The 15,069-nt window shown below is 46.2% G+C and overlaps 1 protein-coding gene across 1 annotated transcript; it reads left to right on the forward strand.

The window, feature by feature from the left end:
• The first annotated feature begins 535 nt into the window (after nucleotides 1-535).
• Nucleotides 536-13,535, forward strand: LOC137302230 (zona pellucida sperm-binding protein 3-like). Its single transcript, XM_067971885.1, has 10 exons — nucleotides 536-653; nucleotides 2,320-2,429; nucleotides 11,934-12,049; nucleotides 12,137-12,240; nucleotides 12,332-12,509; nucleotides 12,595-12,721; nucleotides 12,802-12,881; nucleotides 12,963-13,084; nucleotides 13,157-13,291; nucleotides 13,374-13,535. Exons 1-10 carry the CDS (start codon nucleotides 536-538, stop codon nucleotides 13,490-13,492), a joined length of 1,209 nt encoding a protein of 402 aa, XP_067827986.1. The 3' UTR covers nucleotides 13,493-13,535.
• The last annotated feature ends 1,534 nt before the right edge of the window (nucleotides 13,536-15,069 follow it).

Raw genomic sequence — 15,069 nt, forward strand, 5'->3', positions numbered from 1 at the left:
GAACATTGGTGTGAATGGGACATGTGCCCAATAGAAACAGCGGTCGGAGCAGAACAAACTTAAAGGCGTGAGATCGTGAAAGTGAATGTTAGAGTCGGCAATGGAGCAGGAAAGTGTCCATGAAATGGAAGGAGGAAAGGAAAGGCGGCCTATTGACTGTGGAAGGAAGAAAAAGCTGGGAGAAGAGGCGGGTTTGAACTGTGGAAGATCAAGTACAGGCATGTGAGAGAGGTGGGATTTGACGGAATTGAAAGGTTTCACCAAAACATTTTTCTTTCATGTTCTAAAGATTGATTTCTTGCTGCATCCTCTCAGCATATGTGGGAAAGGAAAAAATCGGTAAATGAAACTCTGTGGAGACTCGGATTCGCTCCGATGTTGCTGCGACCACAACGCAGAGTGTTAATCACAAAACGATCACGACGCAGCACATGAGGTGTGGCAGCTGTGCCCCAACAACATTAATGGCACGCATGACACTGCTGAGAAAAGAAAGATTTTGGTGATGAGGCTAAAATAATTAACAGCTCAAATTATGGCAGCTGTGGGATTCGAACCCACGCCGCCACAGAGACTGGAGCCTAAATCCAGCGCCTTAGACCGCTCGGCCACGCTATCGCTTCACAAAGGTGTTGCCCAGAATCTCGGAACTGGTGATTGAAAAGCGGCTTTCCGACTCTGACCTTTGAGTCCAAGATTTTTTCCTTGAATGAATCAAATAAAAGGGCTTTCTTTGCACTGTTCTTGCGACCAGGTGGCTGAGTGGTTGAGGTGATGGACTGCTAATCCATTGAGCTTTGTCAGCATGGTTTTGTATCCCAGCCGCGCCATTACTGCCTTTTTTTAATCGTTCATGGGATGTGGGCGTCGCTGGCGAGGCCACCATTTATTGCCCATCCCTAATTGCCCTTGAGAAGGTGGTGGTGAGCCGCCTTTTTGAACTGTTGCAGTCCATGTGGTGAAGGTTCTCCCACAGTGCTGTTAGGTAGGGAGTTTCAGGATTTTGACCCAGCGACGATGAGGGAACGGTGATATAATTCCAAGTCGGGATGGTGTGTGACTTGGAGGGGATCGTGCAGGTGGTGTTGTTCCCATGTGCCTGCTGCCCTTGTCCTTCTATATGTTAGAGGTCGTGGGTTTGGGAGGTGCTGTCGAAGAAGCCTTGGCGAGTTGCTGCAGTGCATCCTGTGGATGGTACACACTGCAGCCACAGTGCGCCGGTGGTGAAGGGAGTGAATGTTTAGGGTGGTGGATCGGGTGCCAATCAAGCGGGCTACTTTGTCCTGGATGCTGTCGAGCTTCTTGAGTGTTGTTGGAGCTGTACTCATCCAGGCAAGTGGAGAGTATTCCATCACACTCCTGACTTGTGCGTGGTAGATGGTGGAAAGGCTTTGGGGAGTCCGGAGGTGGGTCACTCACCACAGAATACCCAGCTTCTGGCCTACTCGTGTAGCCACAGTATTTATATGGCTGGTCCAGTTAAGTTTCTGGTCAATGGTGACACCCAGGATGTTGATGGTGGGGGATTCGGCGATGGTAGTGCCGTTGAATGTCAAGGGGAGGTGGTCAGACTCTCTCTTGTTGGAGATTGTCATTGCCTGGCAATTGTCTGGCATGAATGTTCCTTGCTACTTATGAGCCCAAGCCTGGATATTGCCCAGGTCTTGCTGCATGTGGGCACGGACTGCTTCTTTTCTGTGGGTTTGCGAATGGAACTGAACACTGCGCAATCATCAGCAAACATCCCCATTTCTGACCTTATGATGGGGGAAAGGTCATTGATGAAACAGCTGAAGATGGTTGGGCCAAAGACACTGCCCTGAGGAACTCCTGCAGCAATGTCCTGGGGCTGAGATGATTGGCCTCCAACAACCACTACCATCTTCTTTTGTGCTCCGTCTGACTCCAGCCACTGGAGAGTTTTCCACTGGAGCGGCAGCTGAACGGATGGTCTCAATCTTAGTGACAAAATAGTCCAGGAGCTCCTCGCAATTTTTGTGGTGAGGGTGGAGGAGGCAGGGGGTGCAAGAAGTCGGTTTGTGGTCGAGAAGAGACACCGGGGGTATCTTTGGATTCCTGGATAATCCTGGAATAATTAGCAGTTTTCTGTGTCTCTCTGTTTCAGGCTGGTGAATTCGCCCGGGTCTGTTCACAGCGCGATTTTGCGTTTTATTTCTTCCTCATTATTGTGGTTCTGATATCGAGGTGAGGATTTTAAAATCTGCTCGGAGATCAGTGAAATTAAATCGGAGAAAGTGAAAAAGTCCGAGTCAGTTTTTCACCGTATTTTCTTCATCCAATATTGCTGATAAATGAAAGTGAAGCTTCTGAAGGCAGACCTTCCCGTCGGGGAACTGACCCCAGTCTCCAGGGTGATAGACACTGATACTCACCATGATACTAACGAGGAACTGGTGCCGGAAGGGGATGTACGTTCACCACAGATGCTTCACGTTTCAGTAAATCTGTTTGAATTATTCTTTTGATGACAGTTTGTTTAACTTTCCACGGACCACTGTTGAAAGAAGAATTACCGACCACTTTTCCGTCTCATGTTGGATCATGTTGTGGGGAGTGCGGGACAGAGTGAGACAGAGAAAGACCGACTCAAGAAAACATAGAAAATATGAGGCACATACACAGACAGATGGACACAGACACGCATACACATGGAGTGACTCAGAAATATGGAGAGACAGAACATGGATAATTTGGCTGATTTTTGTTCTATTTCTGTCGTAGATTTCGTGAAATCTCACAGATCAATGAGCATAAAACTCGAGGTGTTCAATGCTGTGGAATTTTAATTCACTTCAGAATTATTAATTCCACAAGAAACTTGTTGAATTTTGAAACGCAGAGATGAACACGTTGATAAATGACGGGATCTGAAGTCTCTCAGATTCGAACCTGTGCGAGGGAAATGAATGAAATTTTAATCTATCACCTTAACCACGAGTCAGTTAAAATCACAATCGCTCTGCATCCAGTCTCCAAACAGTCTCTGTTCAATAATATTCTGAAAGCGACAATCAGCTGTTTATTTTTCTCTGTAGTTTTTTTTAGGAAGAAGCTCGGCGAAGACATAAAATTAAAAGTTGGCGTCTTATAAATGCTCACCACGATAATAGAGAGAAAGAACGAAAGAAAGACAGAGTCAGTTGCTCGTTGTCTAACAAAGAGAAGGAAATGTAAAAGGTTCTTTCAACAGTGGCCCGTGGAAAATTAAACAAACTGTCATCAAATAAATAGTTGAAGAAATTCACTGACACATGAAGCATTTTTAACACCATCTGGGGTGAGTGCAGAATCAATGCAGTAATTCCTCGTTAGTATAGTGGTGAGTATCCCCCGCCTGTCACCCCGGAGACCGGGCTTCAATTCCCCGACGAGGACGTTAAATTTTCGCCGCCTGTTAAAGTTTTTATCTGCAATATTGGATGTGGAAAATGCAGTGTAAAACTGACTCGGAGATTCCCACTTTCCTCAATTTAATTGAACTGATATTCCAGCGGTTTTAAAATCTGCTCTCCGCGTCACTCTTCACCTCGATCTAAGACTGGCTTCTGTGATGGTGGGGATATCGGGAGGAGGCTGAGATGGATCATCCACTCGGCACTTCTGGCTGAAGATGGTTGCTCACAGTTCAGCCTTGTCTTTTGCACTCACGTGCTGGGCTTTACCATCATTGAGGATGGGGATGTTCACAGAGCCTCCTCCCGTTCGTTGTTTAATTGACCACCACCATTCACAACTGGGTGTGGCAGGACTGCAGAAGATCCGTTGTTTGTGGGATTGCTTTGCTCTGTCTATAACATGCTGCTTCTGCTGTTTGGCAAGTCGTCCTGTGTTACTTTCAGGTTATTGGTGGGTGTGTGTTTGTGTGTACATGCGGTGTGTCTGTGTGTGAGTGTGTATGTAGCTATGAATGTGTGTGTTTGTGTATGTGTGAATATGTCTGCGTGTGTCTCACTTTTTCTACCCGTTTCTGAGTGTCTCTCTCTTTCTTTCTTTCTGTCACTTTTTCCCTGTTCCCCACATAATTTTTCTCTGGACCTTGACTAACAAAGAGAGAGAAAATAAGTCTCCTTTCAACAGTGGCATGTGGAAAGTTAAACAAACTGTCATCATAGAAGTCGTTAAAAAAGATTCACTGAAACATGCATCCTTTTCATTGCTGTATGTGAGATCTTCCGAGTCTGTTTTCTCATCTGCGCCTGTTCCGAGACCTGTCTCTCTCTGTGTCTCCGTCTTTTTTCGTTCTGTTTGTCTCTCGCTGTCTCGGGCTGGTGACTCAGACCCGGTCTGTCCACAGTGCGACTCTGCATTTTATTTTTTGTCGATCATTGTGGTTCTGACATCGAGCTGAAGCGTGAGGCAGAGAGCAGATTTTAAAATCACTGTGGAATCGGGACAGATCGAGTCAGTTTTTCTTTGTTTTTTCAACATCAATGAAAGTGAAACTTCTAAAGCAGCAATAACCTCCTCGTTGGGGAATTGAACCCCGGTCTCCCGCGTGACAGGCGGGGATACTCACCACTGTACTAATGAGGAATTGATGCTGGTTGTGACCGTTCATTCACCACAGATGCTTCATGTTTTACTGACTCTTTTTGAACTATTATTTGATGACAGTTTGTTTAATTTTCCACGGGCCACTGTTGAAAGACGGAGATACAGAGAGAGACAGGTCTCGGAACAGGCGCAGATGAGAAAGCAGACTCGGAAGATCTTCTCTTTGTTCGATTATGTCCAGAGTAAAATTATGTGGGGAGCGCGGGAGAGATTGAGAGAGAAAGAAGGAGAAACAGATGCATTCAGGAAAACATAGAAAATGTGAGACACACACAGACACACGCATGCATCGACAGACAGATACACACACACAGAAAGACACACCTACACAAAGAAACAGACACATACGCATACATATGAACATACAGTGACTTAGACATACGGAGAGACAGACCATAGGTAATTTGGACGATTTTTAAAATTCTTTCATGGGATGTGGGCATTGCTGGCAAGGCCAGCAGGTATTGCTCATCCCTAATTGCCCTTGAGAAGGTGGTGGTGAGCCTCCTTCTTCAACCGCTGCAGTCTGTGTGGTGAAGGTTCACCCACAGTGCTGTTAGATGGGGAGTTCCAGGATTTTGACGCAGCGGCGATGTACTTCCAAGTCAGGATGGTGTGTGAATTGAAAGGGATGTGCAGGTGGTGTTGTTCCCGTGCACCTGCTGCCCTTTTCCTTCTCGGTGGTCGATGTCGCGGGTACTTTTGTGCTCGGTATGACTCCAGAAACTGGAGAGTTTTACACTGGAGCGGAAGCTGAACAGATGGTCTCAATCTTAGTGACAGAATAGTCCAGGAGCTCCTCGCAATTTTTGTGGTGAGGGTGGAGGAGGCAGGGGGGGGGGGTCCAATAAGTCGTTTTGTCTCGAGAAGAGATACCGGGGATATCTTTGCATTCCAGGATGATCCTGGAATAATGAGCAGTTTTCTGTCTCTCTCTGTTTCGGGCTGGTGAATTAGCCCGGGTCTGTTCACAGAGCGATTCTGCGTTTTATTTCTTCCTCATTATTGTGGTTCTGACATCGAGGTGAAGAGTGAGGCAGAGAACAGATTTTAAAATTGCTGGAATATCAGTGAAATTAAATCGTGGAAAGTGGAAAAGTCCGAGTCAGTTTTTCACTGTATTTTCCTCATCCGATGTTGCTGATAAATGAAAGTGAAGCTTCTAAAGACAGACCTTCCCGTCGGGGAATTGACCCCAGTCTCCAGGGTGATAGACACTGATACTCACCATGATACTAACGAGGAACTGGTGCCGGAAGGGGATGTACGTTCACCACAGATGCTTCACTTTTCAGTGAATCTGTTTGAACTGTTCATTTGATGACAGTTTGTTTAACATTCCACGGACCACTGTTGAAAGAAAAATTACCGACCACTTTTGCATCACATGTTGGATCATGATGTGGGGAGTGCGGGAGAGAGTGAGACAGAGAAAGAGACAGAGATCTTCTCAGGAAAATATGAGGCACATACACAGACAGACACACAGAAACAGACACACATGCACATGGAGTGACTCAGAAATACTGAGAGTCAGAATATGGATAATTTGGCTGATTTTTGTCGTAGATTTCGTAAAATCTTGCAGATTAATTAAAATTAGCATAAAACTCGAGGTGTTAAAAGCCGTGGAATTTTAATTCACTCTGTTTGTGTGTGAGTGTTTATGTAGCGATGAATGTGTGTGTTTGAATATGACTATGTCTGTCTCACTTGTTATATGCGTTTCTGAGTGTCTCTCTCTTCCTTTCTATCTGTCACTTTTTCCCTGCTCACCACATCATTTTCCTCTGGACCTTGACGAACAAAGAGATAGAAAGTAAGTCTTCCTTCAACAGTGGCACGCGGAAAGTTAAACAAATTGTCATCAAAGCAGTAGTTAAAATAGATTCACTGAAACATGCATCATTTTCATTGCTGTATGTGAGATCTTTCATGTCTGCGCCTGTTCCGAGACCTGTCTCTCTCTGTTTCGGGCTGGTGACAGCGCGATTCTGCGTTTTATTTCTTGCCCATCATTGTGGTTCTCACATCGAGCTGAAGCGTGAGGCAGAGAGCAGATATTTAAAATCGCTGTGAAATCAAATTGGAGAAGTGGGAAAGGCCGAGTCAGTTTTTCATTGTATTTTCAACATCCAATATTGCAGATAAATGAAAGTGAAGCTTCGAAAGCAGCAATAACCTCCTCGTCGGGGAATTGAATCCCGGTCTCCCGCGTGACAGGCGGGGATACTCACCACTATACTAACGAGGAAGTGGTGCAGGCTTTTAACGTACATTCACCACAGATGCTTCACATTTCAGTGAATCTGGTTCGATCAAGGGTTCGATCAAGATGAAATCTCCCTGGACACAGTCACAGAGGATGTAATTTGTGAATTTGACAAGGGTCGTTTCAGTACTGTGGCAGGAGTGGAAGCCTGATTGGAGGGATTCAAACATGGTGTTGTGGGAAAGATGGACACGGATTTAGGAGGCATTGAAGGACTTTGGAGAGGAAAGGGAGGTGGGAGATGGGGCGGTCTTTTGAAAGGACAGAGGGTCAAGGGTGGGTCTTTTGAGAAGGAGGGTGATGACGGCAGATTTGATGAGGAGGGGGCAGTACCTGAGGAGAGGGGACCGTTAACAATGTCAGCAAACATGGGGCCAGGAAAGGAGGTTGTGTATTCAGAAGTTTGGAGGGAATAGGGTCGAGGGAGCAGGAGGTGGGTCTCATGGTCAAGATGAGCTCAGAGAGGGCATGAGGGGAGATAGGAGAGAAACTTGGTGGGCTAGGGGAAGGGAGGGGAACGGCAGAGGCAGTTGAATGGATGGTCTCAATCTTAGTGACAAAGAAGTCCATGAGCTCCTCGCACTTGTTGTTGGAGGTGAGGGTGGAGAGGGGATGGCAGAGGGGCTTAAGAAGATGGTTTGTAGTGAAGAGAATCCGGGGGTTATCTTTACATTCCAGGATGATCCTGGAATAGTGAGCAGTTTTGTCAGAGGAGACAGGACCCGATAGTGCTTTATGTGGTTCAGCCAGATCTGGCGATGAATGGCCAAAGAATAGACAGTTGGGAATTTGAAAGTGCCGTTGTAAGTGACTTGGGGGGAGAGTTTTTTCCAGGGATGAACACAGAAGGAAGTGGGTTAGTCCCACTCCCCGGCTCTTTCCCCACAGCCCTGTGAATTTTTTCCGGTCAAGTATTTATCCAATTCCCTTTCGAAAGTTACTATTGAACCTGCTTCCACCTCCCTTTCAGGCAGTGCATTCCCGATCATAAAAACTCGCTGCGTAAAAAAATCTCTCCTCATTCCTCCCGCCCGTGGCTTTTTTTCCCATTTATTTTTAATCTGTGTCCTCTGGTTATTAACCCTCCCATCACTGGAAACAGTTTCTCCTTATTTCGTCTGTCAAAACCTTTCATAATTGTGAACACCGACATTAAATCGCGCCTTAACCTTCTGGGTGTTGTCTCAGTGCCCTTCCTGTTGATTCCTCCTTCCATTCCCATGTGGTCTGGTGGTAAGGATTCCTGGTTTTCCTGCAGGTGGCGTGGGTTCAACTCCCGGTGTAGGAATAACAGCCTTTTAATCCCAGCCTCCCAATTTGCCTGCAGTCCGAGCTATGGCTGCTGCTTCCTCCCTCGCTTCTGTGTCAGTCCCACAATCACACTGAGAAATGAGGCAGACCACAGCTCTTAAAGGGACACTGCACCAAAAACACAGTCCCACAAGCTGAAGGGAAGCAAGCAACAATCTCCCGACAGGTCACTCAGCAGCTCATGGCCAAGTATTTGTCTACAATCCTTTTATTATTTACTGTAAAGCCCGAGTCTCAGTGAAACACACACAGAACATTCTGGAAACACTGGGAGCTGGAACCCACACCCTTCTAAACGCCAGCCTGACTCCTTGGTGTTACTCTCACACCCGGCGAGTCATGAACCAGATTGTGCCACTCCCAGACTAACTGATGACCACAGCCTCAGCCCTGGATCCCAGTCTGCACCATAACCGCAGCCTGTTTTGCTAACAAGTCTATTATGTGATACTTTATCCTCCCGTAATCTCCCCCTGCATAGAAACTCCCCGACCCATAGAAAGTGGGGTGGGATTCCTGAGTTCATTCTGTGATGTGCATTGGCGGAGTGGGACTGCATGGATTGATCTTCCATAGAGCCGGTAATCACTCGATGGGCCGAATGGCCTCCTTCCGTGCTGTAACCTTGCTATGATTCTATGAATCCATATGGGTGGAGAGGGTTACAAGGAAGTGATCAGAGATGGCCTTATCCATGATTGAGACGATGGGAGTAGAGAGGCCACGTGAGATGGCAAGGTCGAGGGGGTGGCCATGAATATGGGTCGGGGAGTTTCTATGCAGGGAGAGATTAAGGGAGGATAAAGTATCACATAATAGACTTGTCAGCAAAATTGAAGCCCATGGGATTAAAGGGACAATGGCAGCGTGGATACAAAATTGGCTAAGGAGCAGTAAACAGAGAGTAGTGGTGAACGGTTGTTTTTCAGACTGGAGGCAAGTATACAGTGGTGTCCCCCAGGGCTCGGTATTAGGACCACTGCTCTTTTTGATATATATTAATGACCGGGACTTGGGTGTACAGGGTATAATTTCAAAGTTTGCAGATGACAGGAAACTCAGAAATGTAATAAAAAATGTTGAGGATAGCAACAGACTTCAGGAGGACATGGACAGACTGGTGAAATGGGTAGAAACATGGCAGATGAAATTTAATACAGAGAATTGTGAAGCGATACATTTTGGTAGGAAGAATGAGGAGATGTAATGTAAACTAAATGGAACAATTTTAAATGGAGTGGACGAATAGAGAGACCTGGGGGTGTAGTTACACAAATCTTTGAATGTGGCAGGACAAATTGAGAAGGCTGTTAAAAAAAGCAAGTGGGGCCCTTGGCTTTATTAATTGAGGCACAGAATACAAAGGAAGGAATTGATACAAAATCTTGATAAAACACTGGTTAGGCCTCAGCTGGAGTATTGTGTTCAATGCTGGGCACCAAACATTAGGAAGGATGTCAAGGCCTAAGAGAAGATGCAGAGGAGATTTACTAGAATGGTGCCAGGAATGAGGGACTTCAGTTCTGTGGAGAGACTGGATAAACTGGGGCTGTTCTCCTTAGAACAGAGAACATAAAATGGAGATGTGATAGAGGTGTTCAAAATTGTGAAGGGTTTTCAAAGAGTAAAGAAGGAGAAACTTTCCAGTTGCAGAAGGGCAGTTCCAGGTCAGATCGGGAGCAAAGCTCCCTCCACACTGTGACATCAAACACTCCCAGGGAAGGTACAGCACGGGTTATATGCAGATGTAGCTCCCTCTACACTGTCAAATCAAACACTCACACGGCAGGTACAACACGCGTTAGATACACAGTAATGCTTCCTCTACACTGTGCAGTTTAGATCTCGCCTCAGACTTCAGATAAAAGGTTGGTTTCCTGGACACTCTGCTGGTGTCTCTCTGTATCTCTGTACCCAGTTACACCGCTCTCTACCTCCCTCTGCTGGTGTCTCTCTGTACACAGTTACACCGCTCTCTACCTCCCTCTGCTGCTGTCTCTCTGTATCGCTGTACTAAGTTACACCGCTCTCTACCTCCCTCTGCTGGTGTCTCTCTTTATCTCCGTACTCAGTTACACCGCTCTCTACCTCCCTCTGCTGGTGTCTCTCTGTATCTCTGTACTCAGTTACACCGCTCTCTCCCTCCCTCTGCTGGTGTCTCTCTTTATCTCTGTACTCAGTTACACCGCTCTCTACCTCCCTCTGCTGGTGTCTCTCTGTATCGCTGTACTCAGTTGCACCGCTCTCTCCCTCCGTCTTTTTTCTTTTCTTTTTTGCTTATTTTTCTAAAGAAACTTATGAAATAGGACAATGGAAGTGATTGAATGAAAGGAGGATCAGAAAGATATTGAGTTTTTTTCTGAAAGACATCCAATCGTATCACAACAGCGACTCATTGAATTGGAGTCAGGTGACTGCAGGTTTTGTATAAAAGGTGCTGGTTGGTGGGTAAATGAATAGTTGAGTTGTTTGGTATCATGGGGGATTTTGTAGTGAGAGCTTTGTTCTCGGTGCTGGTGTTAGTTGGAGTGGTTTGTTGCTCTGATATTTGGGAACAGTTTAGAGGCCAGAGATTTCCATGGAGAAGAGTAAAACCCACCCCTGTGCCCCAGAGAGTCCCTCTCCCTGTGCCTCCCTTTGGTTCCCATTTCAGTGTGTCTGAGGGGAGAAGTCTGTCTCCACTGCAGACTGTGATGGTGCAGTGTGGAGAGCAGAACCTGCTGGTGAGGGTAGACATGGATTTATTTGGAACCAGGCACCTGATTAAAGCTACTGACCTGACCCTGGGGACAGCAGGTTGTCGGCCAACTGGGATCCACTCTCAGAACCACACTGTCCTCTTTGACTATGGGCTCCATGAATGTGGCAGCAGATTGCAGGTAATGTGATTCCTCAACTCTTGCTCTAATTTCACTGTGTAGTTTACTGTCCACTCTGAATTCATTAACGTCGGCTGAAACTCCAGCCACTGAGGAGATCCCTGAATGAAATCTGTGTATAAATTCTTGCCCACTGTTGAATATCACCCTGTGTGAAACTACTACTTTATATTGACCTGTTAATCTTAGCTTTATATTTAAAAAGAACTTCAACTTGTCACTGAGGGACTGCATCTTTCTTAAATGGGTCATTACTACTCTCTAACTCTGAGATTCAGTTCTATTGACCTTGAACCTTTAATGACATTCCTCCAAACCAGTCTGTTCTTTTGTGCCTCAATTGATTTATCTTTTCCGTGCCTTCTCGTGGATATTCAGGCCTGTTGCCTCAACTTGTGGTCAATGAATGTTCAATGTGGAAGTTCCTGTTGAGACTTCTCTTGAAAAATGAAACAAGTGGAATAATAATTGGGATACAATGTATTAAAGGGGAACTCCACTTTTGGTTATTACTCCTGCCAATCCCCTTGATTCCACGGACACAGATGAGATTTAAAAGTGATGTTGTTTTGTGCTCCATATCAGGGTTAACTTGAAGCCCCTTAAGGTTAAAGCTCTATTCTATATGGGAAAGAATGCTCATCAAGTCTGGCAGTGCCAATCATTTCAGGGTTTCTGACTGCAGGCCTGAAGTCCCCTGTAATAGAAAGTGGACTGAGCAGAGTAACAGAGGCTGCTCGAGGGAACTTCAACCAATGGTGGAGCTGCTTCAATCATGTGTCATTGAGGAACAGCTGAAACCCCTCAAACTGCTGCTTAACAGGGCAGGAAAATGACCAGAAATAGCTTTTGTCCAATGAGACCAGCTCTTCATTCCTTAACCTGATGTCTTTCAGATGGCTGGAGATTTCCTGGTCTACACCACCCACCTGAACCACACCCCAAATGCTCATGGATCTGTCATTGTGAGAACGAATGGAGCCATCATTCCAATTGAGTGCCATTATTTTAGGTAAGAATCTTTACTCTGTGGCAAATATGGTCTACAGCAGGTGCAGTTCTCTGAAGTTGTCCTGAAATTACTCTCCTGTCCTTCCAGGAAGGGCAATGTGAGCAGTGACCCTATCAAGCCCACCTGGATCCCATTCAGCTCGACCAAGTCTGGAGAAGGGATTCTGTCATTCTCACTGCGTCTTATGAACGGTATGTGATGGGTGGATGGGGAGTGCTTTTCTGTGGTCTCCCACTAGGAGTTTCACCCACTGTCTCCAACCCTTGTCCTCTTGTACTTCAGATGACTGGCTTACAGAGCGCACCTCGACTGTCTACTACCTGGGTGACCTCATTCACATTGAGGCCTCTGTTTCAATGACCAACCACATGCCCTTGAAGCTCTACATTGACAGCTGTGCAGCTACATTGAGCCCAGACAAGGATTCCACCCCAAGATACAATATCATTGACTCCCATGGGTAAGGAGCTCTCTGCTTTCTCCAGCTGGTTATGTCTCAATGGGTTCACTAAATTCACTTTGTCCCTTTTTTAATCTTTCTTCAGTTGCCTCCTGGACAGCAAAACTGAGGACTCCTTTTCAACCTTTGTGTTGCCAAGAGGTGAACGTGAGCTGGACAAACTCCAGTTTGACCTGGATGCGTTCCGCTTCTTTGGAGATGACCGTTCCCTGGTAAGAGGATGCCAAACATTGGGTTCCCCATGTTGGGAGGAGGTCACCAAATAACAACTTGTATTGAATGTGTCCCTCAGATTTTCATCACCTGTCACCTGAAAGTTGCTGCAGTGGATCGGAGAGATTCCATGAACAAAGCTTGTACTTTCCAGAATATGTAAGTTCCCTCTCTCGCTCAGGGATGTGTTGATTAAAGGGTGATGGACAACCTGGTTGATAAACAGATTCTCTGGTTTAGCTGGACCCCATTGGAAGAATCCAACAATGACGTGTGTGCCTGTTGTCATCTGGGTAACTGCAGTGCCACGAGGGAATTCCGACTTGATTCCAGAGGAAGGAGGGATCTTGTATCTGGACCTGGTAGGACATTGATCCTCTTGATTGTTGGAGGTCACCCTTTACCCTCTCTAACTGGAATGTTTGATATTGCAGAGAGTGATGCTGAATTGAAGTGGGAGGGTGAGGCCTCACTTGGACCCCTGGTCATTCTGGATCCTTATGTGACAGACGTGGCAACTGAGCCCCTTAATGAGGTTGAGCAAAGGATGCAGGAGAGGTCTCCGGGTGGTGAGTTGGCCGACTGCTAGTTTCCATTTTCCCCTCAGTATTTCCTTCCCTCACTGACCACTGGTTTCTTGTTCCTTTTTAGGTGTGGCGTCTGAGGTGGTCCTGATCCTGGCCCTGACTGTGACCACTGTATCTCTGATCTCTGCCTCTTTGATCGCCTTGTTTCTGTACAGGAAACACAAGCAAACCCAGTTCAACTAGTTATCAAATGACCAATAAATCAGTGACTACTTGTATCTTCCAATGGCTGGTTGCTCATTTTTCATTATCTGGCTCCAATCAGCATGCAATGAGTGCTCAATACTGTTCGTAACACTCTGCACTCCTCCACAGTTCCTCCTGTTAGTGAAATAGGTTTTAATGGGTCCATGTAAGTAGTTGCAGAATGGTTGGTAATAGTGTATCCAGACCCAGTCCAGGGATGGCTGCAGCAATGGGTGAAGGCTTGCCAAGCCCTCATTGTGCAGGTCAATGAACTTTAAAGGGACAGTGGGACTGGCCTGAGGTACTGGTGCCGGCTGGTTGACTGCCCAATCATTCCCTTGGTGCTCTGCATTCATTGATCACTCGAATCCCCACACGAGCTCCAAACTCCAGTTAAACTTTCCCGTTCGCATCTAATTGTCCAAACACCAATACAATTGAAAGTCAGTGGCCTTGGAACTCTCTTCCAAGATTGAAGATCTCTGCCCCTGGTGTAAAGATTCTTGTTTAGTGGGGCTGGGACTCTGGGTAGATTTCAAATGCTCAGTGTAAATATGTACACGGGAGGCAATGTTGTGCCCATTGGGTACAGGCACAGTGAGAGTGTGAGGGATGGGGAGCCCAGCGGTTGTGTTTTAACTCTGTTGGATGTGAATTTCACCTGTCTTCTTGTGAGCACAGGCTGAAGTTTCGATATCTTCAGCTTCCCCTCACGACAGGCCCTCAGGATTTTATTGTATGTAGTTAGTCCTATTTTCAGATTACATTATTTATCGTTCACTGTATTTGAGGGGTGGTCACAGGAACAGGATTCGGCCATTTCGCCCCTTGAGCCTGGTCCACCATTCAATGAGATCATGGTTGATCTGTGACATAACATCGAGCGGGAAGAGGTATTGGCGGTTTTAGCAGGCCTAAAAATGAATAAATCCCCAGGCCCGGACGAAATGTATCCCAGGCTACTGTGTGAGGCAAAGGAGGAGATTGCGGGAGCTGTAACACATATATTCAGAACCTCTCTGGCCACAGGGGATGTGCCAGAGGACTGGAGAACCGCTAATGTAGTACTATTATTCAAGAAGGGGAGTAGGGAAAAACCGGGGAACTCCAGGCCAGTGAGCCTAACATCAGTGGTAGGAAAATTATTGGAAAAAATTCTGAAGGACAAAATTAGTCTCCACTTGGAGAAGCAAGGATTAATCAGGGATAGTCAACATGGCTTTGTCAAGGGAAGATCATGTCTGACTAATTTGATTGAATTTTTTGAGGGGGTGACTAGGCGTCTGGATGAGGGTAACGCAATGGATGTGGTATACGTGGATTTCAGTAAGGCCTTCGATAAAGTCCCCCACAGGAGACTGGTCAAGAAGGTACGAGCCCATGGAATCCAGGGTGCCTTGGCACTTTGGATACAAAACTGGCTTAGTGGCAGAAGGCAGAGGGTGATGGTCGAAGGTTGTTTTTGTGACTGGAAGCCTGTGGCCAGTGGGGTACCACAGGGATCTGTGCTGGGGCCCTTGCTGTTTGTGGTCTACATTAACGACATGGATATGAATGTAAAAGGTATGATCAGT

The sequence above is a fragment of the Heptranchias perlo genome, chromosome 35, assembly GCF_035084215.1.
Source record: "Heptranchias perlo isolate sHepPer1 chromosome 35, sHepPer1.hap1, whole genome shotgun sequence".
Taxonomy (NCBI): domain Eukaryota; kingdom Metazoa; phylum Chordata; class Chondrichthyes; order Hexanchiformes; family Hexanchidae; genus Heptranchias; species Heptranchias perlo.